The sequence below is a fragment of the Sparus aurata genome, chromosome 20 (genome assembly GCF_900880675.1).
Source record: "Sparus aurata chromosome 20, fSpaAur1.1, whole genome shotgun sequence".
Taxonomy (NCBI): domain Eukaryota; kingdom Metazoa; phylum Chordata; class Actinopteri; order Spariformes; family Sparidae; genus Sparus; species Sparus aurata.
The window spans coordinates 9,444,893-9,470,787 of record NC_044206.1 but is presented as its reverse complement, the minus strand read 5'-3'; the positions used below and the strand labels follow the sequence as shown (position 1 = coordinate 9,470,787).

The 25,895-nt window shown below is 40.0% G+C and overlaps 2 protein-coding genes across 5 annotated transcripts in view; one reads left to right on the top strand and one right to left on the bottom strand.

Annotated features, from left to right (window-relative positions):
* kctd17 (potassium channel tetramerization domain containing 17) overlaps positions 1-8,867 on the top strand; it is a 23,421-nt gene extending 14,554 nt beyond the window's left edge. Inside the window, exons 4-7 of one of the 4 annotated variants that reach the window (XM_030399969.1) lie at positions 319-465; positions 2,265-2,390; positions 2,911-3,046; positions 4,926-8,867. In XM_030399969.1, coding sequence (XP_030255829.1) covers positions 319-465; positions 2,265-2,390; positions 2,911-3,006 — 369 coding nt within the window. In that variant the 3' untranslated portion in view covers positions 3,007-3,046; positions 4,926-8,867. The remainder of the gene's footprint in view (positions 1-318; positions 466-2,264; positions 2,391-2,910; positions 3,047-4,925) is intronic. The other 3 variants (XM_030399964.1, XM_030399968.1, XM_030399965.1) reach the window with 3 other exon arrangements.
* gucy2cb (guanylate cyclase 2Cb) lies at positions 8,789-25,895 on the bottom strand. The gene is made up of 27 exons (XM_030399963.1): positions 25,374-25,895; positions 23,950-24,062; positions 23,726-23,793; positions 23,337-23,552; positions 22,804-22,922; positions 22,211-22,313; positions 21,692-21,806; positions 20,301-20,442; positions 18,804-18,886; positions 18,574-18,682; positions 17,820-17,901; positions 16,757-16,859; positions 15,950-16,009; positions 15,788-15,859; positions 15,590-15,694; positions 15,292-15,378; positions 14,496-14,628; positions 14,265-14,402; positions 13,648-13,724; positions 13,464-13,555; positions 13,165-13,323; positions 11,966-12,158; positions 11,708-11,882; positions 11,386-11,484; positions 11,080-11,174; positions 10,838-10,914; positions 8,789-10,672 (listed from the first exon to the last, which is right to left on the bottom strand). The coding sequence occupies exons 1-27, from the start codon at positions 25,570-25,572 to the stop codon at positions 10,459-10,461; spliced, it is 3,228 nt and encodes a 1,075-aa protein (XP_030255823.1). The 5' UTR covers positions 25,573-25,895; the 3' UTR covers positions 8,789-10,458.

Below are 25,895 nucleotides of genomic sequence, written 5' to 3'. Positions count from 1 at the left end.
TGTTGTCCAGCGCCTTCACGTCATGCTGCAAAGATTTGGTCAAGGCAGATAAATATGAACTAAAAGTGACCGAGGATCAGCTTTGTATAGGTTCATTGACCAAAGGACATTGTGTTGTGTGTTGTGGGGCCTCTTGCATCTGTTAACCTGAATTTTTGACCAGTTATAGTTAAGTAACCAAAAATAAAACTGCAGAGTATAAGCATTCTTGTAGCTTTGTTCATATTACAATAAAGTTTTCTTAAAAGTTGAATGTACCTTCTTTTTGGACCATCTTTCGACCCCGTCTCTTTAAACCCCTCTCCTGTCTTTCCCCAGCAGGTGCCCCCCAAGCATGTCTATCGAGTGTTGCAATGCCAGGAGGAGGAGTTGACCCAGATGGTCTCCACGATGTCGGACGGCTGGAAGTTTGAGCAGGTCAGCGTGCGCGCCTGCAGAAAGCCCCGCACCGGACTGCTCTGGACTGTGGGTTGGACTCACGCTGCTGCTGACCCTTTAATCTTGACCCTTGGCCTGACCCCTTGGCCCTAACCTGAGCCCTGCTATCTGCACTCCCAAAATGATTTGAGATGATTTTTTTACTCCCAGAATGCATTCATTTGATTTATGTATTGATCTAATGTAGGAATAGTCTGATAAGTCCATATATTCTTTTTCAGATAAGTCAAGAAGTCTAATTTTAAGAATTCTTCATTAGACCTCAAAATCCAACAAGAAATCATACTTTCAAAGATGCAGCAGCCCCTTATCTTCAATATCTTTTAACCTCTTACCCAGATATACCAACCCAGGGTACCAGCTGCAGCCTGGGGTAGTCACTGTCCTTGTTAAAGAGGTTGGTCTACAGCTGTTTGAGAAACACATTGGAGAAACATTCTGTATGGTTATAAAAGTCAAAAACAACAAAATGTACACTTTGAGATAATTAAGTCTGCTGAAAGACTTTAATAGCACAAACAGTGTTTTCAAATTGTGAGCAACAAAACCGAACACAACACTGAATAATTAGTAAATGTATGCGTCTGTTGTGGATGCATAAAATGTTGAATGTCTGAGCTAAATGAGTGGATGCCCTTAACTGTTAACGTGATATTTTTAAGCAAAAATGCCAAAAAAAAAATATGATAATGACGTCTGAGTTGTCTGTTGCATAATCAATGAAAAATGAACACGCTGATGAGTGTCAGTGAGTGGACAGTGAGTAGCTGAGAGGAGAAGTTAGCATGCTAAACAGCTAGCCCCAACCCATCCTGCTCCAAAGCTCCCGGTCTAGCAGTGTAAAAACCTACACTCCCACGTTGCCCTGAGCTCCTAATCTGGACTGCTAGCTGCACAGCTAACTGAGCTAACTAGCTATCATAAGCTACAGTTAGCAGCAGTTAGCGGTTACTCTGGTGATATGCTGTCCTCTAGCTCTTTTGATTATGAATTCAAAAGGGGGCAAATTCTTACCTACTGTATTTCACCTTTTAAATATGTCGGCTTGGGCTCTGGGAAATGGGCTGGATATTTTTATTTTTTTATCCTCTTCTGAAACTGTATTGACCAAAGGATTTATCAGATAATTGAGAAAAATATCTGTGAGTTGTTGCCTAGTTTAGACTTTTAACTGTGGGATTAGACATGTTTATACCGTTGTAGCTGCGGACCAGTATTTACTCTCACACTATCAGCATTCCCACTGCAGCATTGCTCACAGTCAGTGTGAACACACAGTACAAATAAGCACAGCTATATTTTGATCTTTAAGTCGGTGTAAAGATGGTAGTAGGGAAAAGTCTTTCAGTGTTAACGGTATCTTTTAAGGTATAGACCTGGCCTCCTAAGATGAGAGCTTTAGTTTGTTGAGGCCTTCTCCAATAGTAAAACTCAGACCGTCAACTCAAAACCTTGTAAAGTCTTAGTAGGTCATCCTGCCCACACTGTAGCCTAGAAGTCACATTCAGACCCTCCTTTCCCCTGCTTTGGCACTAAGCTCCACTGCATGCTGCACAGCTATAATTTGCACAGTTTCCTGCAGAAGCTGACCCACAAGTGAAAGATGCTTCTTGTTGAGTCCACTGCCGAGTGTGTAACAGCAAGCTGCTTCTCCTCACCATGCATGAGAAGACTCTTTCCTCACTATAGTTTGGGATCTCGGCTCTCTCAGTTGCTTTCTCTCTCCTGCTTTGTGTTTTCTCTAATTATTCCTGACACTCACTCTGTCTCTCTGTCCCTCTCCCCTCTGTATATCTTTTGCTGTGTGTGTCCCCGTCTTTTTCTAGATGGTGAACATCGGCTCGTCGTACAGCTACGGAACAGAGGACCAAGCTGAGTTTCTGTGTGTCGTGTCCAAGGAGCTGCACACTCCTGGATCCGGGCTGGGTACGGAGCAGAGCCACAAAACCAAGGTGAATTGCACGAACATACACAAGTGTATGTTTGAAGACTCGCTGTAGGAGCAGGCTGCCAGGCTGTGTGTCCATGTGTGGTCCTGTCCTTGTGTCTTATGTGTGTATTTCTGTTTTGTTGCGGTGTGTATGAAAGAGAAGGGGAGCATCTCCTCTCATTGAAGCAGAAACGAATGTGCTTTGATCCTGCGCTCCTCACTGAAAAGCTCCAAATGTCACTCGCCTCAAAATGTCATTCACAAAATCATTCACTCATCGTTCACACAGCTCTCCCTCTCTTTCCTGCTATTATCGATCTCTCACTTTGTCTCCCTGTCTATCTCTCACTGTAACTGTCTATTTTCTCCCTCTTTCACATGGATATATAGATATATATCTGTTCATCTCTATACTTCTCCTCTCAGCTACTCACTGTCCACTCACTGACACTCATCAGCGTGTTCATTTTTTTGTCGTTTTCTGTCTTGTTTTTTTTTCCTTTCCTTTGTGTTTTCCCCTCCGTCCTTCGTGCCGAATGAAGCCGGCGGAGATGCAGGAGGAGGAAGCCGCGAAGGAGGAGGAGGAGGAGGAGGAGGGAGGGAGAGATACCACACCAAATGAGTGGCTTAGAGAATGAGGGAGTCATGTTTCTTTGTTCCCAAGAGAAGCGGGAATGGGTGAGGAACTGTGCGATAGATGTGCTAGTGGGTAGACCTGGTAGATTTTAGTGTGTGTGTATATGTGTGTGTGATGTCTATAGAAATGCAGGGTATTTCATGGCACAGCATCGAGTGTGACCTCTAAGCTGTCCTGGGTTTCAGTCAACCCTGTGCTCACTGAACACTGCGATAAATAGGCTTAATAGACAAATGCAAATAGCAGTGAAACACTGAATACACTGACATTTTCAGTTGCAGATTCAATATTGCCTGTGGCTACAATACTCGAGATATTGTCATCTATGCCAGTAAAATAAGTTGGTATAAGACTTAAGAAATCTGTGACCCATAGTGCTGCTTTTATTTTGTAAAGCTGATACGGGCAGAGGAGGTAGCATAGATAGAGGTCTTTTACAGCAACAGCATGACTTTATCCTGGTAGCTTTTTACTTTAGGGTTAGGCAAGTTCAAATAAAATCCAGCAAAATTAAAGATTCCAGATTTCAACAAAAATACCACTCCTCAGAGGTTGAACAATGAACAACAAAAGGAAGAAGTGTTTGTTATAAAGTTCAGGTAAGTGTCTGAAAGTGCAGCAATATGGTGTTAAGTCATACGTCAGAAAAACGTCTATCGTTTCGTATTAAGCATGATTGTTTATTTCGTTTTGTCACAGTTTTTCTGCATTTGGACGACACTTTTTGTTCTTCTGCATGGCACGGATGCAGGCAAAACAAGATAAAACAAGGAATGAAAAAATATAGACTTTCCATATAGTCATTTTACATAAAGTACTTAGTCATTACATTTACAATCTGCTGTATTGTAAAATATGTCATTATCTGGATACATATTTGTATGTTACAATACTCAATAATATTTCAAAGTATTTTTTTTTTAAAGTCTTAATTTTAACATTTTAGATCTAATATTGAGATTTTACTCATGTAGAGCAGAATAAGTCTCTACTCTTCATCTTGATGTGACAGTTTTAAAACACTACAGAAAATATAAACACTGATGTTGAATTATCGCTCGGCTCTACTGAACACATGAAAGAAGAGGAAGAAAAAAAAAACGTCATCATTAATTCAGTTGCACCCCTCCAGTCCTGCTGCTAATGAACCAGGCTGACCTGGAACAAACCACAGCTGTTTTAAAAAGCTGCAGTAATATAACTTGTTTTTTAGCTGGGAGTAGATCATTTTTTAGCATTGTCAAACTCTCAAAGCATTTCCCTACAAACTGAGGATGCCCCTATGCTTCAAAGTTGGTAAATACGATTCTATTAAGTCTCGTCCTCCTGCTGAAAATCTGACCTCCGTCCCTCATTTGATCAAACAGTTGGCATGCGTGATGATTTTTTGCTAATAGGCCGTTGAATGAAAATGTCACTTTCTCCTGCTGTTTGTCATAATGATCTGAACCATGTGTATAAACACGGACAAGCTCACTGCGGTCTATCAGTGACCCGACACAGTGGGGCAGATATTGATCGCGCACCGTTTCTCTATAGGCTCTCATTACCAATGCTGTGACATGAAATATCTCTGACCTTTCAGTGCAGCAGTAGTGTTAGATGTCCTCCCCAGTCTGTGCACATACTGTATATACAGCCTCAATGTAGAGTCACACACAGTTAGACCACCACATAATGGACACAGATTGAGTACATGTCAAAGGGGCACACATTCTAAGACGTGTAATGTGATTAAGACATGGCTGTGTATGTTTTTGTAATTTTTTCCAGCCATTATGCATGTCAGTAAGTCATTCTGTCACCATTTCCACCATCATCACCATCATCACAGCCAAATCATAGCATAGATTGTATAGAATCTGTATAGATTCACTTTCTATGGATCTGCTAATATCTGTTTTTTCTTTAATTTCACAGCTTTTCCAGATCCACGGGTCCCGGATGTAGAAATCACAAGAGCTTGTTATTTTTAGGCTTATTATGACATTCTGTACATGGTGTATGTGTGTGTTGCGTCAATGGACAGTCATCCAAACAGATCTGTAGCATTCCTATCAGTTCATTGACAAAATGCCAGTTAGAAAGATGACCGAAAAGGAAAAAAGAAAAACTAAATCTCCCAGTCAGTCGCAGCAATATCTTTGAAAGTATTTTTCAGTTAAACTAACTGTATTAGTAGAATTAATCATTTGTTGGTGTGAGCAAATGTTACATTGCCAAGGGAAGTAGTGGACCTTAGTAAATTATAACCAAAGATCCAGGTTAAAGCTGGCTGATCCAAGGTGCTCAACCAAAACCTGACAGAGAACTGCCTGAAGAAATCTGACATTGTTGACAGCTGTTACTGCGTCACTATGGTCTGATGAATGGTGTAAAAAGATCAAACGACATTGGTGTTGTGGAGTTTTGGATTATAACATTTCCTAAACAGATGGAATGGAGGCATTAATCAATTAATCAACCCAAAGTATGTATTCAGTTTTCCCCCTAACATTTGGTTAAAACACGGACTCTGCAGCCCTCAGTAGTTGAGGCTGGACCAGATCTTGGCACTACATACAAAGCATGCAAGTGCTTGTTAAACCATCTGTTCTAGCCTTATTCAGAGATATGATAGACTGCGATGCCTCATTCGCGAGTCAGGACAGTTGGCTTCAAATTAACAGATGGAAACATGATAGATGAATACAGACAAGGGCATTTTACTGCTTACATTACAAATGTTTCATCCGGCTACAGCAAGACTGTCAGAGACCGAAACAATCACTGTCCAACAGAGCTGTCAGCGCACTCACACTCTCCACTGACTAGAATATTCACTCACACCCTGCTGTGTGCTGATACACACCTGCATCACCACGTGCCTGGTGCATGCTCAGCAGCAGTGTCGTCTCAGTGTGTCTCCCTGGCTGGGATCCAGAGCCAGCTTTTGGCCACAGCTGACAGAGCACTGTTGGTGCGAATTAGGAGAGGATGTAACAGAGAGTCACAGAGAGTGGTAGAGGGTGAGACATTAGAGCGAGGCGTTTCTCCGTTTTGTAACAGTGATAGTCCCACAAAGTCCTCTGTCACTGTCTTTGATGTTGAAATAGGGAACAGCGCTTAACTCATTCTGTCAACTCTCGCAGTGGGCACCTCTGCCGCAGTGCAGGTGTATGATTGAACAGAGTTTTGAGAAGCAGTAAGTTAGATTAAACGTGACTTTTAACCACCTCTGTTGGCAACTTGTGGGAACTGCACCACAGATCAAATTTGTATCCCCCTGCACAAGTCTGTGGCACAACCCCTGATAGTAGCTTGTAAAATGGTGTGAAAACACTTACACTTACACGTACATGTAAACATTGCAGGTGTAGTGGTTGAATGCTGGAAAATACAGGATCGTGCACAATTGAAAATTAACAGGGTTAACAAGTTTTTATCAGCAGGTAATCAAATATGAACATACACATTTAACCAAGAATATATCTGCAGTAATCCAGTGTCGAGTCACAGCCTATTACAAAACTTTTAACTGATAGAAATAGAAATTACTTTGTAGAATATATGCTAATAGAACCAGGACAGGTCTCTTTTTAACCATTTCTTGGAGGCATTAATAATAAAAATAATTCGTCCACCAGCGGTGGAGGCCAAACAATGGTAAAGCTGAGCACTCTAATTTTCAGCGGTACTCAAACAGAGGTAAATAGTGCATTTCTTCTGGGTTTTTTAGATTAAAAATCATTGATATTTAGTTATTCAAAATTAACTTGTATTTTTTCCTTTCCTTCAGTGTTTTATAGTTTCTCATGTAAAAATTCTTGAGCGTTAAAAAGGTCAAAGTCCGCAGCAACTGAAGCTCCTCTCTCCCACAGAAAACACTGCTCCTGAAACGCCCCGTCAGTAGTCCCGCCTTTAAGTCCATGATTTTGTGACATCACACTATGTCACCATGTCACACGGTGACAGTATGAGAAAACTGATGTGTTTCTGAGCATTAAAGCGTTAAGGCCTAATCTAGTAGTAACCCACAATATAATTATGAGGCTAAAAATGAGCGTGTCTCCTTTGTATTAGTCATTAAAAACTATTCTGTACTAACCTTAAAAATATGCAGTTCTTTAGCCCGGCCCACCAGAGTGAGTGTACCTCATGCAGAGAGATTATTTGTGCCTCCAAGATGTCTGCAGCCATATTAGTCGTTGGCTGTCAGCAGCTTATGTCTGGACCCCCTGCTGTTTAGCTCCCGTGTAACACTGGCTGAGCGGCAAACATACAGTAGGGACACACAAATACACTTAAACTGTCTTATAAAGGCAATACACAGTAGTTACAACGTGAGACAATCGAAAAATTAACACCACGGTCGGCGACTCTTTTTGATAACACTTTGATAATTAAACCTGAAAAAAAAAAATAGGCTGCAAATACAATTTTGTGTGTGTGTGTATGCGTGTACAAAAGATGAAGTGTCTCGTCAATTTTAACTGAGAAATAGAAACCGATATCCTGAACCTTTTAAGGCTCTTTGCAATACCTTATTAGCTGGATTAGTAGAATGCAGTAAATGTTGGCGCAGTGACGACACAGTTACTCATCAGGCTTCTGATAATCATACCAGTGATGTTGGCAGGAGGGAGAAGTCTGAAGGAGACGCAGTTGTGTTTATTGTCTTGTTACTTCAGCATTTTCTTGTGGCTCTTTTTAAACTTCGATCATTCGGTGCCTTGAGTTCAAGCAGCAAAACTGACATGTCAAAACGGTCATAGGTGTTATTACATGCATTTTTTTAAAATAGCTGTATAAATGTTTTAGTCTATGAATGGGTAGTTTACAATCTCACTGAGAGTCCAGATTTAGTTCTGGTGTGGTTTCCTTCCAGGTCATATTTGCTCTGATGACTTTATTTTTCACAAGACGTTCAAGTCGAGACAAAGAAAGTACGTATGTGCACAGCATGCAGCTGCATGTGTGAGGTGAAGCTGTCACTTGTTTGAAGGCTGGAGCCGTTTTGTATAAAATGTCATGCCTTTTTTATTTTTTTGTACGTTCAGTTGTCTAATTTATTCTCGAGGTTTCTTTTTGAATGTTACACGGTGAACAGAATTTGGGATTTGACTTTTTTTTAGTGTGTGTGTGTGTGGGGAGGGGGTTTACCGTCATCTTTGGGTGACTTTTGCTTTTTTTGTACTTGATGACTAGCTTTTATTTTTGACCAACCTGATGATCTTCATGAGAATAAAGATATGTTCATCAGGTTTACTAAATATGGCAGTTCTTGGTCTCAGTTCACATAAATGCTGTTGAACAGACATTGCCCCATGAATACAGTTTAGTTTTCCTCTCAAATGAGCATGTGTTAGCATTAGGTCTGTTTCATAAACTTCCATTTACATGTCCAGTTACCTCGTTTGGTTTGCTGGATCCACACTTGACTCTTTTATTTGTACACATTGTTTCTGCTGTACAGTAGAGTTGTTTCTACATAGTATTTGATGTGTAAAAGGTCTATAAAGCAGTCTTCTTTTAATATTCTGTGCAAAAAAAAAACAACAAATCTGACAGGCAGCTGTGGATAGAAAAACTATTTTTATCTGATGCTGGAGTTTCTTTCTTCTGCTGTCCATAGAGCCTCAGTGTCTGTATACATTAAGCAAACTGTGTGACACATGCATTGTAACGCCTCAGATGAACCTTTACAGGCTTCGACAAACTTTGTGTTTTGATTTCATTGAACTGTATTTCATCAGGACCTGAACAACATACAACATTTTCAATGATGTGACAAAAAGGCTTGGTTTTTTTTATTTTATTTAATGTAAATGAATGTCACCATTCTCAACAAAAATAAATCTTTGTCCTTTGGTTTATGATACAGAATTGAAAATCTTTTTCTTGACTGCTACGAGAATGACATGATGAGGATGAGCCCACATGTTAGCGCTCAGTCTAAATAACAGAAATAACAAAGTCAGTTATAAGTCAACAGCCAGTTCAGTAGTCAACTCTCAAACCAGGGCATTTCAAAATCAGAGACTGCAGGCCTCCTCTCAAACAAAACATGGAGAGAGACAAACACTCAGCCTCTCCAATAGACACTTAACAGTTGAGCTAAGATAGCCTATGTTGTTGTTTGATATAAATTTAGATTAAACCAAATATATAATAACAGCGGTCTGTCTTAAGGCATTTATTTGTTTCCGACACTGGGAAAATGGGAAAAACAGCAATATTCCCTAAAAGTACTGCAACAGCGGCAATGTATCAGATTACATGCAGCTTCCTCTGGAGTCACAAAGTACTTTATACTACATTTTCACATGTGCATTAGTAATCCTCAAGATCCGTAAACACACTTTAATGTGTAAAAACTGGTGGAGTTACCCTTCAAATCGTCTCGTCTTATTCTCAGTGATTGAACTGTACAGCCAGTGGTCCATTAGAGGTGCAGCTGACGTCAAAAAGCAGTTGTCTCCAGATGTGTAATCTGGGTAAAAAATATAAATTCATAGAAACTAACTAGTGTAGAATAAATGTACATATAAAACATTGCTATATTTAAAACTGTTATGAGCGCGATCGGGACTTGAGTGAAAAATAGAAATATGTGCTTCTACTTCTACTAACAAACTTAAGACTAAACACTTTATCAAATTATTTGCAACTAAAACCTGCTTTTAATTTTAAGGGAGCTCCAAAGATCATTTTAATAGGCTAGCTTAAGAGATCTTGGATGTCGGACCTCATAGATAGTTTTGGACTATTATTTACATTCGAAACCTGGAATTGGTTTTATGCGCAATCCCTTCGCAATCATCTTCACTGCCTGCACCACCTCCCTGCTCCAGTTGTTTCATTGCTTACTTTCCCTTGATAATTGCTGGGAAAAAAATGTGCATTTAAGGGGTTTAGCATGAATAAATGTGACTTAAAAATTCTGAATTACGTGTTTTTGCAGACTGACATACCGGCAAAAAGTCCCGATTTTTTTTTATATGGCAGATAAATATGAAATCTGATCTGGTTGTGTCTCAAGTTATTCCCGTACGTTTCTGCACGTAGGCTGGATAAATGTGTCTCTTTTTATACCACTAATTCATTCCTTCATATTGTCTTGCTTTCCAACAGACACGTGCTCAACGTTTCCTTTTCAAAAATGCCACAGACATTTTAAGCAGTTGGAAAAGTGGCAATATCTTGTCTCTCATGCTGTCCCGGGATCCTTTTAGCTCCTTACGACCCAGTTTCAGACCAAGCAGAAAATAAATGACATCTTCATTGATCAATGAATACGATCTGTGTCACAAAAACAGCTCATGTCCATGCCTGGCTCCCTGTTATCTTCACATGTTTCCTTGCTGTTGCCATTCTAACCAGGGATTCAGTAGGCAGCAGAAGGGGCAAAGAACAAGGCTGGGAGTTCTAATTTCAGATTGTGACAGGGCTGGACTTGTACAATGTGTGTGCACTACAGGAAGGTACTGAGGGTGTTATCCACTGTGGCCAGATGCAGGTACTCCGGAGGGCCTCCCTCTGACTCTACCTCTGACACCCGGTCCTCGTCGCCCTCCTTGCTCTGACTCGAGAGCGGCTTCCTCCTGCGGACGGATCCCCGAAGGCGGCGCTCCAGACACGCTAGTATCATCTGGGCGAGGTCCTGCTGGAGCCGCTGGAAGTTCTCTCTGGAAAAGCAGGCAACTAGGTTTAAGACTCAGTCCTCACTCATATATCCACGCTATGGAGTATCTCTTTAAATAGGACAAATAAGTACAAAAACAAGCAAGCTGGGACATGTTAATTAGTGGATTTAAAGGATAAGTAATTTAACAGGTGGAAGGTTTGCTTACGCTGTGGGTGGAGTTGGGAGGTCGTAGTCTTCGCCCGTCTCTCCTGTCAACCAGTAGGTTGTCTCTGTGCCTTTACCCTTAGAGAACACACACACACACACACACACACTTACATCATTTTGCATCAATGCGTGGTGGTCAAGTCCACCGCTCGGGTAGGAGTAGAATGCCTCTGGATTCATTTCAAACTGGTTCACTTGTGTGACGCATGCAGTGAACCTGGTGAAGACACTCATCTTTACCTTCAGATACGTTTCTCCTCTCATCTCATACTCAAACTTGCAGTCCGTCCTCTGCAGGATATCTATAGTAGGCTGACTGACGTGGATCCGCAGGGCTGGAGGATATAACAAAACAAGGCATCATTTGGTTTTTTGTATTATGTGGAAGTGGAAATTAATTTAATTAAGTTGATTGGTAGCTTCTGCAATTGCATGTGAGTACTGAGCAGCACATTGCTTCAGCAACATAACTGGACCAAACTACTAAGCAGCACCAATGTTGTCAGGTCGTCCATTAAATGTGTCATTATTTATTTCTCGACTCACGGTGTCCTGTGGACTCCATCCGAGATGCCGTGTTGACTGTGTCCCCAAATAAACAATATCTGGGCATCTTTATCCCAACAACACCTGCTGCACAGGGACCTGCACACACACGCAGAAAACACACATCTTCAGTTAGTTTTACATCATGAAAGAAAATGAGTGGAAAGGTCAAAAGGTGGTGAATCAACTGAGCAAAGGTAGTAAAATGATTTGGGGACCTTTAAAGCAATTTGAAAGACCAAGTCATTCTTTTCTATCTATAAATAATTCTTCTTTTTATTTATTAGACAACAAGCACAGTTAAAGATTTTGTGCCATTTACCTGAGTGCACACCGATGCGTATCCACACAGGGATACCAGGCAGGTGTCTGAGCTGGAAGGTACCCATGAAGGCCAAGATGTCCAGCGCCATGCGACAGATATCCACCGCGTGCCTGTTCCCATTTCGATTAGGGAGCCCAGAGGCCACCATGTAGGCATCGCCAATCGTCTCCACCTGAGGGCAGACGGATTAAATGATGGCGTCCGTGACCTCTGCTGTCTGTTATTCTATCTACTGAATTCAACCCATGTCAGTACCTTGTACACGTCGTGGTGGTCGACGATGCTGTCGAAGCCCTCGTAGATGTCCTTGAGCATGTCCACGACTTCCATGGGCGTGCTGTACTGGCACAGAGTGGTGAAACCGACTATGTCACTGAAATATATGGTCACTTCCTCGTACAGCTCTGGCTCCACCAAACCAGTCTCCTTCAGGCTTTTCACCACAGGCCTACAGACAGAAACATGTTGAAAGACAGACGAAACAGGACGATCCACCTGTGCTGTCAGACCAGAGAAATCAGCTAAAGCAGGTGTTATATAAACTTTTTGGCACTTTAAGCCCTTTTTTTTTTTCTTACATGAATTTCAGCTATCTATTTCAACTGTTTATCCATTACTTTTAGTAAACTAGCCTGTTTCAATTGTCTACCCATAGCTTTTTCACCCATAGCCATTACTTTAGCTAACTACTTGAAGTGTCTTAGTCTGCTTTATCCTTACTAGGCTTTCTAAAAAACTGTTTATCCATAAGTTAATTCCCATTTCAAATGTTTGTCCGTTACTTTTAGCTAACTAGCATATCTTGAAAACATTGATTCATGACTTTTAGCCAATTAGCATATCATTTCGCATGTTTATTCGTTACTTTTTAGTAAACTAGAATATTTCAAATTTGGATCCAATACTTTAGCTACCTTGTATATATTCAACATGTTTATTTCTTTAAGCTGACTATCCTTTATTTCACATGTTTATCCATTAGCCAACTAGCATATATTTCAAACATTTTTCCATTAAATAATTGGCCTATTTCAAATATTCATTTATTACATTTAGCTAACTAGCATATATTTAAATGTTACTTTTGGCTAACTAGCATATTATTTCAGGTGTTTATCCATTACTTTTTTATTCAAAATGTTTATCATTTACTTTAAGCAAACTATTTACACCGTTTATCCATTACTTTTAGTTCACTAGCCTGTTTCAACTGTTTATCCATTACTTAGTTAGCTAGGCCAACCATACCCATTTCTTTTGCGATTCAAACTGTTTAGCCATTTTATTAAACTATCTATTTTAACAATTTATTATTATTTTTGGTTGTTTATTTGCTTCTCTGCTTGTTTACCATGTTTCAAGCACTCTTTGGAAACTTGTGTTGAGGTGTTATTGCGGATTCAATACGTGTTATATTTTTGATCTGCGTTGTGCTCCTTTAACTGTAAACTGACCGAGGCAGCAGCATGAAGTTGAGGTGGTCGGCCCTGTCCCTCTCAGCTTTGTAGAGGACCGTTCTCTCCTCCACCAGGTGCTCCAGGTTTCTGGAATACATCTGCAGCCGTCTGATCATGTTATCCATGTAGCTCTCATTGTCCTGGTTATGAATTTTACTAGAAGACAATGAAAGGAAAGCAAAGGAGTGGAAGGAACAATTCAAAACCCACTTAAATTGACCAAAAATAGCTTCCTTAGGCTAAAAATGAGAACATCCTATATGGCAAGAACCCTTTATGGTAAAAACAGTGATTACCTGATTATTTTCCCCAGTAAGTTCTCTACCTTCTTAAAGTCAGGTCTTTTTTCTGGATCCTCGTCCCAACAGCTTTTTATCAACATGTACACCTAGGAGACAGAGGACACATCATTTCAAAGACATGATAGACAATACGCTCACATTGGTAATTAAAGTTGTCACACATTTGTCATTGACTAACCTCCAATTCTTTCTCTGAAGCTGTGTCTAAGTTAAGATCAGGTCTGAAGTAGGACGTGATGACCTTGGAAAGCTTTTCTGTTGGGAGACACACAGACAATAATTCCCTGCTGATTCACACAAATTAGGAGGTGTACAAAAATGATATCTTTTCTTTTTTTTTATTTAGAATATAGCCTTCCCCATGTTCTTCTACTTTGACTTTGAACTACATTGGAATACAGCAGCTTGGGTACCTTTATTAACTCATTTAATTCAATTTGACCTGGTATGTCACTCCAAATCCAGTTTTACATTTGTTTGTTTGAAGATAAGTGGGCTGTTTAATGATTTTTCTTTGGGATAAATAAGGACTGTTAATCGGCGTTTGGAAGGAAGAGCAGAACAAAATCTAGCTGCAATACAATATAAATCCAAGCTGAGAAGGAAACTCTAAAAATAAGTCATACCACCCACCTGCAAAAACAAAAAAAACAAAACCCTCCTTCTCTTCCAATAATTGCCACACAGTTTCTTCAGGAAAAAAAAAATGCTTGTCTTAATTCTTTTTAATTTGCACAAGCTCAGAGTCAGTGTGGGAGCTTGATGTTGGACGGTGGTTGTGTAAGTTTGCTTCACCTGCTCTGTCAGAGCATCTCTCGGTGTAAAAGGTGCTCTTTCTGAGAACAATCTCGTGAGCGATGATGGCAAAGCTGTAGACGTCCCCTTTCTGAGAGGTGCCCTCTTGCCTCAGATGCTCCGGAGCAATCCACAAGTCTGAGAGGAGGAGGGGAAATGAAAATGTAAGAAAGTGATAAGATGAAGGAATGAACAAAACACTCAGGAGAGAGGAGAGACTGTAGTTTTAACCTCTGCCGGGGCTGAGAAAGGTGTTGCAGCCAAAGTCGGTGATTTTCACCACCATGCGATTGTCCATCACACAGTTGGTGGACTTGAGGCGACCGTGCACCTGGATGTCACTGGCATGGAGATAGGACATGCCCTGCACAGAAAACAAGAAGGAGATGAGAAGGTTTGGCTAAGTGGCAGTCACTGATCTTTACTGACATCTAGTGACTGCTGGGAGAACAACAACAATTCCTAATGATGTACGTGTGTATTGTGTGAAATTAAATAGTTTTGAATACAGTAATCATATACTGTGGAGAACATATCAGGATGTGAGTGGAGGGGGGATTCCCTTCACCTCTGGGGTAAGGGTCAGAAAAGTCACTACTGGTGTAGTGAAAAATACTTGTTACAATTTAGTTTGGATCTAGTTTTTGAGAATTTCTCCTATTAAAGAGATTCGTTTGTAAAATTACCCAGTAATGGCAGAGTAATGGTGAAGTTAGGCATATAGATACTTTCTTTTAAGAAAAAACATTCTACAGCTGTGTAATCACATCAAAACTTCTACTCTTCGGTGCTTTTATTTTGAAGAGTTAAATTTTAGGCCCGGTTTTCAAAACACAAATTAAGGAAATTAAAAAAGAATTTTCATTTTTGGTTAAAATTATCCTTTGATAAAAAAAAAAATAAAAAAAAACCCCAAACAAAAACAAAATGGGATTAGTCTGCTACAATTCTAAAAAGGGTACTGCAATGTATAAAATAGACTCATGCAATGTGTCATTCTTCACGGAGCTCAGCGTTTCTGTCTCACCTTGGCAATGTCGTACATGACGGAGATCTTGAACTCCCAGTCCATGAAGGTCTCCTCTGGGTATGACACCTTGTCGTTCAGCACATACTGTAGAAGAGAGGGACACAGGGCATTTGTGAGGTGATGCTACTTTGTGCCTCGAACATCATATGATGGAGTTATTTAGAAAAGAAGGACCATCACATTGAATCTGTTATTCTGAACCCATATTTAATCTTTTCTTGCCTGTTCTGTGCAATGCTACCTATACTAAAAATAGTGACTCGATATGTATGCATACTGAACATGCCATACGTACCCTGAGTGACCCCCTCTCTCCATACTCAAACACTCCGAACACACCCTGATCAAACTTCACCGTGCCATAAAACTTAGTGAGGTTGTAATAGTCGATTTGCTGGAGCTGCAAAGAAAAGAAGAGCCATCAAAACATCAAATCAGTGAAACCCCAAACAGCAAACAAACCACCCGCTGTGTTTGCATTTGTTCATCTCACCGCGTTGAGTTCTATCCTCTGGGTCTCGTTGAAGTTCCCGTCTGAGTGCTTCAGCTCCTTTAGAATCACAATCTGAAAATATCGCAGCAGCGTCAGTCATGCCAGCACTGGATTAGTGTGTTGATTGATAGAAAACTACTGCAGGGTGTTGTGTTCACCGACCTTCTTATCGTACAGTGCACTGCGGATCTTGAAATTTCCTTTTTTCCTCTCGTCTTCAATCTGATGGGGGAATGTGAAGGACATATTAAGGACGGAGTTGCAGGTTGGAGATGACAGTAAATCAACATGTACAGAAATTATGTGCAAACTTGAGTAAACTTTAGGAAACAGATTTTTCTTCTTTTAAACTAAAAGTTCACCCTTAAATAAAAAGGGAAAAATGGAAAGTGGGGTGGAGCCTCACAATAAAACATTCTCCTAAACAACTGAACCAGATGGGGACTTGTTTTGAAATGGCCGCATACAGCTCGTCCAGTAATAAATTGATTTGAAAAGCCGTCATTCAGATGGTTTTTTAAGGCCAAATCTTCACCGTAGCTGCTAAGCTATGAGCGTTAGAGCTGGAAAATCTCTCTTTCAGTTGTTTTTTAACATTTTAAAACAAGTCCCCATCCACTTCAGTTGTTGAGGGAAGAACTCTGTTTTGCTTTGAAGCTTCAGAAATATTATGTGGACAACAACACCTCAACTGCCTTTCCGTCGGCATGAGGGTGAGTAAATAATGACCAAATTTTCATTTTTGGGTGAACTTATCCTTTAATGTGCGCTCTATTGCACTCATGTTGAACAAAAAGTCAATTTGAGTCCTTCGTAGAGAAAAGTCGGTGGAGTGATGAGAGGTAGGAAATTGAAATTAGTCTGGGTTGAAGTTTTACACTAGTTTCTCACTGCAGAATAAACTTCACCGTCCTGCCGGGATCAATAATAAGTGAGACCATGTTGACACTGACTCTACACCTCATTTACCTTAAGAGAGATGACGTTGAGTTCATTCTTCTCCAGAAGTGTGATGAAGTCGGAGGGAATGTGGGACCAGCGATTCCTAATCAGACGATCTCTTCTGTTCTGTCTAAATAGGAAGGAAATAACATCAAGAGGCAATCATTTCATTTAAGGAGACATATAAGGCTCATTTTCAGGTTCATAATTTTATTATGGATTGCTACTAAAACAGTTTTATATGTTTTAATGATCAAAAAACACAATTTTCCCCCATTGTATGAAACATTCTGTTTTAGCTCCTGTCTCTTTAAGGCCCCCCTCTGAACGCCCAGGGCCCTCCGATTGGTCAGCTTACACACACCTGAGCCAGCACAACAACAACAGAGCAGCTGTGCTGAAATTCATTCTTAAGTGCCAAACAAGCCGCTATGCATAAATTATGCAAATACATTACAGAATAGAAAGCCACAGAATGAAAGGCGGGACTACTGATGAGGCGTTTGAGAAGTAGTGTTTTCTGTGGGGGGGAGAAGCTTCTGTTAAAGCAGACTTAAGCTTTTTTTTAACTTTCAAGGTATGTTACATTCACAAGAACCTAAAGAAGAAACAAGAAAAGAAAATGAAAAGGCATTATATGTCTCCTTTAACTTGCCATGAAGATGTGCAACATAGTCCACAGATCAACATCCAAGGATACCTGACAGAACTCAGCATTTATATAACAATTTTGTAACTTTCTCGCAAAAACATCTTTTGGCTCTAAAATCAGGACAAAGACAATCATTCAATTGGAAGTTCTTTAGCTGGGTCATAAAACTCTATTCCAAGAGATCCATAAAACTACCTTTTTTAATTACTATTATGATTTTAAATACAACACTCATGCATCGCAGCCACACTTGATTTTAATCCATCTATGGAACATCATAGTTGTATAGTAGTATTTATGCAAACATCCAGAAATGTCTCAATCTCAAAAGTGATCACCGAGCCTGTATGAAGACATTTTTACCCTCTGATTGACTCTACTAAAAGTGAGACGTCCCTAATCTGAGGTTTTATGCACTTAAATTGGTCAGAAACTTGCCTGTAGAAAAGGAAGGCGATGGAGGCCACCACCACCACTGTGACAGCCAACACGATGACGATGATATTGTAATATTCAGGGCCTGAGGATGACAAAAAATAAACAATGGAATCTAAAGTTAAGGGATATACTGTTGAAAATCCAGACTCACCCATTATCTATTATGCCATAATGTTTGAGTTTATGTCTTGAAGGACATGTAATGATCTGCAGAAAAGGTGTAGAATAATGATATACAAGATTTCTGAGAAACCCTGTACAATGTAAATCCAGACAGATTTGTTCGGCAAAATACTATCTCCAAATTCTGTCAGTTTTTAATCATTCTGTCTTGAGCGTTAAAAATAAATCTCTTTAATACTGTTTGCACCCTAAAACAGAAACACAACTTTAAACTGGGACATTTCCGTCTTCACCTTAGAGGCAGTAAAATCTTGAACAACAACATAGTTTCCCGCTTTATAACACATCTGGAGTTCAATCTCATCGACACTCCACAGCAGACTGATAACGCATCTTATTATCAGCAGTAAACAGCTGATGGTCAGCTTAACACTGTCACCTAACAGGTGTGCTATGTGGGTGTTTATTCGCTTTTATGTGCGCACATACAGTATGTGTGAATTGGGCGTTGGAAGACAGTTTATGATTATAGGGTGTGACAGCCAGCTGACACAATCTGACACCGTGTGTGTGTGTGTGTGTATGCGTGTGTGCCTGTGTGCCTGTGTGCCTGTGTGCGTTTTAGTTGTACCTCCATCTGGTTTGTAGTTAGGAAGTCGATTTCCCCAGATGAAGAAAGGCTCCGTCTCAACCACTATGATTTCCTTGTTTTCGGTGTCAAATCCATATAAAGGTTTGAACTGAGGATCACATGACAGGAGAAAATTACACATTCCAGCATAAATCACTGTATGCGCTGTGTTACAGCAAGATATTCAGCACAAAAAGAACAGGCAAAACAAGTAATACCGGTGAAAGTACCTTGTTGTCAGTAGTGGTGTAGATGACTGAGAAAACCACATCTCTGTCTCCGTGAACGTCGAGCTTGTAGTTTCCAGCTAAACCTGAGCAGAATCGCAGAAACATCTTTACACACAAAACATATTAAAGACACTTTGTTCACCACAAGCTCAGCCTGTCTTCTGCTCACTGTTACCACCACTGTTAACTAGTCTGCTGTGAAATGTGAACTGAATCGATTTTTCAGATGTCTTTTTGTCATTAGTGCAAAAAACATGAATAAAAGAGCCTGACAGACGTGCATCCCATTATGAGGGAACTCTACATCACACTCGGAGGCAGCTGCAGCCTGCAGGCTGTAACACCTCATCACTTCATCAACAGTGATAACGCCTGACAACTTCAGTCTGTTAGGCCTCAAACACAACAGTAACACATGTCAACTCTCAGGGCTGCTTTGTGGACATGGAGGTCGTGTCATTACTATATTTTCAGCTATCTGTGAGGAGTAATGATTAAACCAGTAAAAGAAAATGCTTCTCATGAGTATTTCATGAGCTGATTCCAGTATTTTTAGATTCAGTCCTATTTTAATTAACAGCTGTTGGGCCAACATAACAAGTAACAAGCCACACTAGCTCCAGGTCCATTTTCAGCATTTTTCTGATTATCAGAATCAGTCTTTTATTTATCCAATTGCTGACGAAAAAATTCATTTTCAAAAATGTTCTATTTTGGCTTTGATGCAGCATGCAATCAGTGAAGCAAATAGTAACCAAAGTTATAATACGTGTGGTGAGTAGAAAGTACAGTATATGACTCAAAATGTGGGGGAGAGGAAGTATGAAGTAGCATAAAATGGAAATAATCAAAGTACAACTACCTCTAGGTTGTTCTTGAGTGAATGTACTTAGTTACTTTCCATCACCTTTTCAGACACAAAAGTGAACTAACATCATTATGGACACAACAACAATGCTAACGTGATGATCAGGTATGAGGTGTCTTGGCATGTTCATCAGTTTAAAGTTTGCCAATTAACCCTAAATACATAAGTAGCAGCTAAAAATGATTTGTTTTGCAGGTACATTATATGTTCATACAGAAATACATTGTGATGATGGCCTCTTTATTTCACAATGTGTTTTTTAGTACTTTCTCCATTTTTGTTTTGAATTTCTTTTTTCCTTAATATTGATGTTCTTTTTGTTATGTTCTAAAGTAGAGCAGCAATATTAGAAGTTAAAGAGACTCTATGTAACAATTTGTATAAGTGTATTATGTGGTAATCACTTTTTTATTGGCAACATGTGAGCAGATTGCAAGGCGACGTGAATAATTTGACCCTCCATGTCTCTCTTGGTTGCCTATAAAAGCCCGTGGATGATTTGTTCAAACAGTTTAATAAAATCAAATTTGAAGGATGCGACTATGCACGTTCTCTAGTGCCCCTTTAAAGTTCATTGTACTTTCATTTCCTGTCTCCTTCTCTCCAGCTCTCTCCTCCTCCCTCCTCACCATTAAAGGAGATATTTCTGAAGTCTTTCGTGTTGAAGTACTCCATGTTCTCAATCTCTGACGGATTCTTTGCACTAATGTTCCTCATCACCTGGCCAACCAGCAGCACCGCGTCATGGTACGCGGCAATATAATCATTCATCTGCAGAGAGAGGAAAACACGTTTATGATTAGAACTGCTGTCTGGATGTAGTTCTTGTGAAACTCTTTTGTAGATTACACAGAGTAACAGAAACACTGATGCTGGACATTTTGGAAAATACGCTCATATCCTTTCCCGCTGAGAGTTAGATAGAAAGGCAACCATGGCAGAAAGGGATTGCAGTGGTCAGTTTTTAAATCTGGACAGAAACAGGCTACTGTTTCAAACCTTCAAGTTAAGCTAAAGAATAAACATCCGCTGGCTGTAGCTTTAAATTTAACGAACACATGTGAGGATGGTATGGATCTTGTAATCCAACCCCAGGCAAGAAAGCAAAAAAACGCGCGTTTACAAAATGAATTGCGATTCCTTTACAACCGATTTCCCAAAAAGTTGGGATTCTGGGTAAAATGAAACAAAACCAGAATGCAATGATTTTCGAATCCTGTCATGTGGGAGCAGAAAAGGTGGACTTAAATGCAGGAGACTGCAGGCGGGCAAAACAGTGGCGGAACTTAAATTTCACAATTAACAACAGGTTACCAGAACAGCCGACTCAACGTAGACTGAACTAGAGACTAGTGTCCTTATGCAAGATACTGAACCCCAAACTGCTCTTGATGTGCTGATCTGCACCTTGCACAGCAGCCACAGCCATCAGTGTATGCATGTATGAATTACTGTAATTTGCTTTGGACAAAAGCATCTGCTAAATGTAATGTTAGTCTGAATTTGATGGCTGTAGCACATTCAACGATGATTGATATACAAATTCCAGCTGCTCAACAGTCCATTGTCTCCATTGTTGGAAAACTTCATCATGCAAAAAAGAAAAAAAAGCCCCTTACGTGCAGAGATTTCTTCAGATTCTTTGAATATATAATATTGTAGATGGTGAAATCCCTAAATTCCTTTGAGAAATATTGTTCTTACCATTAGACTATTTGCTCAGAACAACTGAGGCTTTCAAGGATGCTTTAATACAGAGTTATGATACTATCCACTGTTTACCTGAGGAATGTTCCAAACAGGTGTATTTTGAGCATTCAGTGATTTGTACCCACAAATTATTAGAAATATGTTGTGGACATCAAATTCAGTATGCATTTATATCAAACTTAAATATTTTGTCTTTATGCTGCCAAAGGGATTTGTGAATCTTTTTTTCCAAAATTTTTTCAAATCGAGGAAGTAAAAAATGCTACAAGGAACGAGGAAGTTGAGTAATTTTGAAATCCTGTGTCCTCACCGTGTTGTTGCCCTCAGGGTCTGTGTTGATCGTGTAGCTCCTGGTGTTGGGCATCGTGAGCACCAACACGTTCTTCATGGACGACACTGACGATGTGTTGGTGTAGTACTGGTCACTGTGGAGAGGAGGCGGTCAGTGTACCCAAAAGTCATACTTAAATATCACTTTGATCAAAGTCAAATCACCCATTTGAATAGTCCTTCAGTAATAGTAAACATATCTGATATTTAATGTACTTAATTATCAAAAGAAGAAGTAAAAGTAAGCTATGCATTATTTTTCTGTATGTATATGCTGTATACTATGGGTCCAACATGACTGGCCTGATAAATTATTTAATCCAATATTTAGCATTTTCCTTGTGATCTAAATCCATATTTTTTTTACATAATAAGGGGAAAAGTTACAAATTTGTCTTACGGTGTTTTATATGCCAAAGAGGAGATCAAGTATTTGTGAACTGGACAGAAAATGCAAACTGGAGATTTAAGAGATGGAAAAAGAGATTGAATCACTCACTTGTAAAGATCAATGAGGATAAAGAGGATGTCGCTGTTGTCCGCCCCTTTGATCCCACTTTTCACCTCCAGTATGTCCGCTGGTGATCCACACATGATGAACACTGCAAACACGGAAACTGTTAATCAACAACTACAGTGTATGTAGGAAACCTCAGCGGGAGTCAAATCCTCTGACCCTGATTTCCATTTCAATTTCCTCTTCAACCTTGAAACCAGTTAATACCAAACCCAAATGTCTTCTTTTATAGCTGTATCAACATGAAATAAAAAGCTGTGAGGTGTGTGTACAAGGAACAGACTTGGACTTAGTTTTACATTTGAGTGGTTTGGAGTAAAGCTACAGGCCTTATGATGTCATTATCGACCTCTGAAAGTCAAATACACAGATATGCAGTTTCCATAGGGCTTATTCCCCCCTAACTAGTGCTCCTTTAAAACACAACAGTTTTTTCATACTGTCTTCCCCATCCATCTGACATGCTCTTTTTCACCTCCTGTCTCTTTGATGCCTCCCAATTTGAGGAAACTTGGGTATTTGGGAGGGGGTCCTGAATACCCGGTGTGTGTGTGTATATATATTAAAAGACTTACAGTTGCTTTTCCTTTTTTTGGGTGATTTAAGTACATCTGTCAGTTCTTTTGGTGTGCGCAGCACCACCAGAACTTGAATATTTTCCGCAAAACTGCCTTGTTCCAGTGCATTTATATACCTGCAGAAAAAAACAGGACAGCTTTGTTAAAACTATTCTAACTATGAACTCGACATTTCAATGTTGAATTCATGGCATGTAACAAAAAGTCAAATCACTGTTGTGTTTTACTTCAACACATAAGACATGTCATCCTGTCACTCGCGGTCACAAAGCCTTTCAACATTCAGTAAGGTCCGAGGGAGACGTGTTCCTGGCCCATTGTTTTTGTATGCAAAACTTACAATAGACAAAGGAGTCTGTTAATGAGCCTCAGAAGTGTGAAGGCATGTAAGAGATTTTTCGGATTGTTTTGGACTAGAGGAAATAATTATTCTATTTTCTTTTTTCAAATTTTCTGATAAGAGAAGACCTGACATTCCAATGAACACCAGACTGGAACCTGAATGACTAGGCAAGGCCTAGGAGACTTACCAAAAGCAATCCTCAGTGTTGCTCTCCCTCTTGTAAACGTATGCAGACTTCCACTGAGGTTTAAAATTGTCTTCCTTTTCCCAGAAATTGATAACGAAGTCAGAGACCTTGCGTGCGGGTGGCAGGAGACGCTGCAAGTTGACTGTGTAGTCGCAGGAGAGGCCGAAGCTGCCAGCCGAGATGATGGGTGTACTGAGCTTCAGACCCCTTTCCGCACTGACAGAGAGATTAAGCAGAAAGGAAAGGGAGGCAGTAAGATATAGAGTAAAATCTCTATGAAGGGGTAAAAGGCAAATTCCACAAGCACCATACTAAAACATGTCTACCTTTAAACCTTGTCTGGATATGTGAACTGCCATATTGATCTGCACTGTCAAAGTGGCACTTACTTAACTATGGTGTAGGTAGCGAAGGTGCAGGTTGGCCCAAGCACGGCACATCCCAGCTCGTCTGAATTCTGCAAGAGGAAACAGGAACCAGGTCTTTTTATCGACAGGAGCAGGGCTAGGATATAACTTTAGTCTTAAAACATTTTGCAGCCCTCCCCTCAAAAAACAATCTTCTGCTTCTCACACTCCTGCCAAGGTATTTGCATATCAGTGGAGGTACTTACCATCATGCTCTTTATCTGCTCCACTCCCGCACAATTGGTATTCTTGCAGGTTTTTTGTCGCTGATAGGTCAGGTTGAGCGCTCGAAAGTTAGCCGTGAGATTTACATTCACACCTTCATTGATGGTTGGGGAAAGAAAGAAAGTCAGAAAAAACAATAATATCTTAGTGTTGTGACAGGTTTCAACTGACTGTGTGCTAAATCCCTGCCTCAGACAGCACACAAAATAAATTACATGAATTGCTACTATGGTGTGGTCTGTCATGTTTAGGGGGCTGTGACATGCTCTGTTGGATTCCAAAAAATTAAGCCTAGACGTTAAGCCAAAGTCATTATGCAAGATAACGTCACTTCACCAAAAACAGTGGTTATACCATCCAACAATCTGTTTATGTAGTTTCAGGTAAAGCTGAAAGAATCATATGGGTGACAATCTAATCCTACATCAGCCTACTTCCTGTTTACTCTGCAATACAAGAACAATGCTGTTTCTTTATCTTCATATCTTCTACATCATTAGTTTGGAGCGAGGATAAAGACTTTTTGCCTGAGCTTTCAGCTCAACGTCGTGTCATCGATCATGTACTTTTGACCTCTTTACTAGGTTCTCTTGTCAATCAGTCGGCTGAGATATAAGAAGTCATTCAAAGACGGTATGGATTTAACTAATGACAGTGTTGTCAAAGTCAAACTGCCAGGTGGGAACAGAATTGGCGTAGGAATGGTGATTAGCCTTAGGAGAGCAGGATTAGGAAACAGTCAGCTGGATCTCAATATAACAATTGAACAGTAGCGTAAAGTATGACATCACCATACATTTATCTTGAACCAAATGACTGCTAACAATAGGGACCCACAACTACTTTCATCTAGGGGCTCACAGCAGGTTCATCCAGTCATGTCAAGTTTAGTAAAAAACTTAATGAACAGCATCACTGTCATGCTGACCAAAGATCAAACTGAGCAAGCATAAAACAAGAAGCTGAGATCTATTATCATTTCTTTTAGGCTCTTATCTTATAATTCATTACACTGATTACCCTAACTGTTCTTAGTCATTGCTTCACTTCACTCCCCTGATATCTGATAGACAAAAGTTAACAGTGGAAACACTGGATAAGCTGAAAGGCAAGAAATGAAAACAGGTGTCACACAGCAATATAAATGAATCATGTATAATATGAATCCGTCCAAATGTAATCAGCTATATTCATAGTTTTACACAGACATAGCAATAATTTTAATACACTATTATGTGTCATAAAATAACAGTCAACTAATATATTCTGTAAATGTTTGCACTGATTAATAATGTCTGGATTTTTATTGTAGGATCTACAGTTATACAAATTAATGTCCCATAATTCTGTGTGCATGTAAAGATGTGTTCATGTTGCATTTATATTTGATTACCTTACCGCTTACCTGGAGTAGGAATGGCGTTATTTGTCTCTATCGCGTTCAGTATTTCCCCTTCCACAAAGTTCAGACTCCAGGGAGACTTGTTGTCCTCCAGCAGGATCACATTGATTGCAATCCCGTCCATACAATTTCTGGCGCCCCGACATGGAGCAGCAAGAATCCCCAAGACACACAAACACCACCACCACCACCCTGATCCCATTTTCAGCCCTGACGTTTCTAACAGTCCATAATCTGATAAAGGCTTTCTGTTTTTCACGGCTCCTGCTCGACGGTCCAGCTCGTCTGTAGTGCAGGGGAGTCACCAAACTCTCCAAGAACTTCCTCCTGAAAAGAAACAACGTGTGGGCTGTATTCAGAACCCAAGTCTTTCTCTGAGTTGTTCACTCCTCAGATTCACGCTCCCTCTGAGTGGCTGCTCACCTGTCCTCTCCTTTTCCACATCAAGTTGTTAATGTACAACCTCTAAAGACACAAAGGCGGGCCATATAACCTTCTCACTGTTGTTGTGCCAAGGTCTGCATG

Bases quoted from the DNA above. Each gene is read 5' to 3' on its own strand.
- gucy2cb (XM_030399963.1), bottom strand. From the start codon at position 25,572: ATGGGATCAGGGTGGTGGTGGTGGTGTTTGTGTGTCTTGGGGATTCTT. The intron at 15,860-15,949 runs GTCGGTGAACAC...CGATATTTTCAG, and splicing joins GTGCACTGTACGATAAGAAG to ATTGTGATTCTAAAGGAGCT. The intron at 10,673-10,837 runs GTAAGCAAACCT...CTGCTTTTCCAG, and splicing joins CTCCCAACTCCACCCACAGC to AGAGAACTTCCAGCGGCTCC.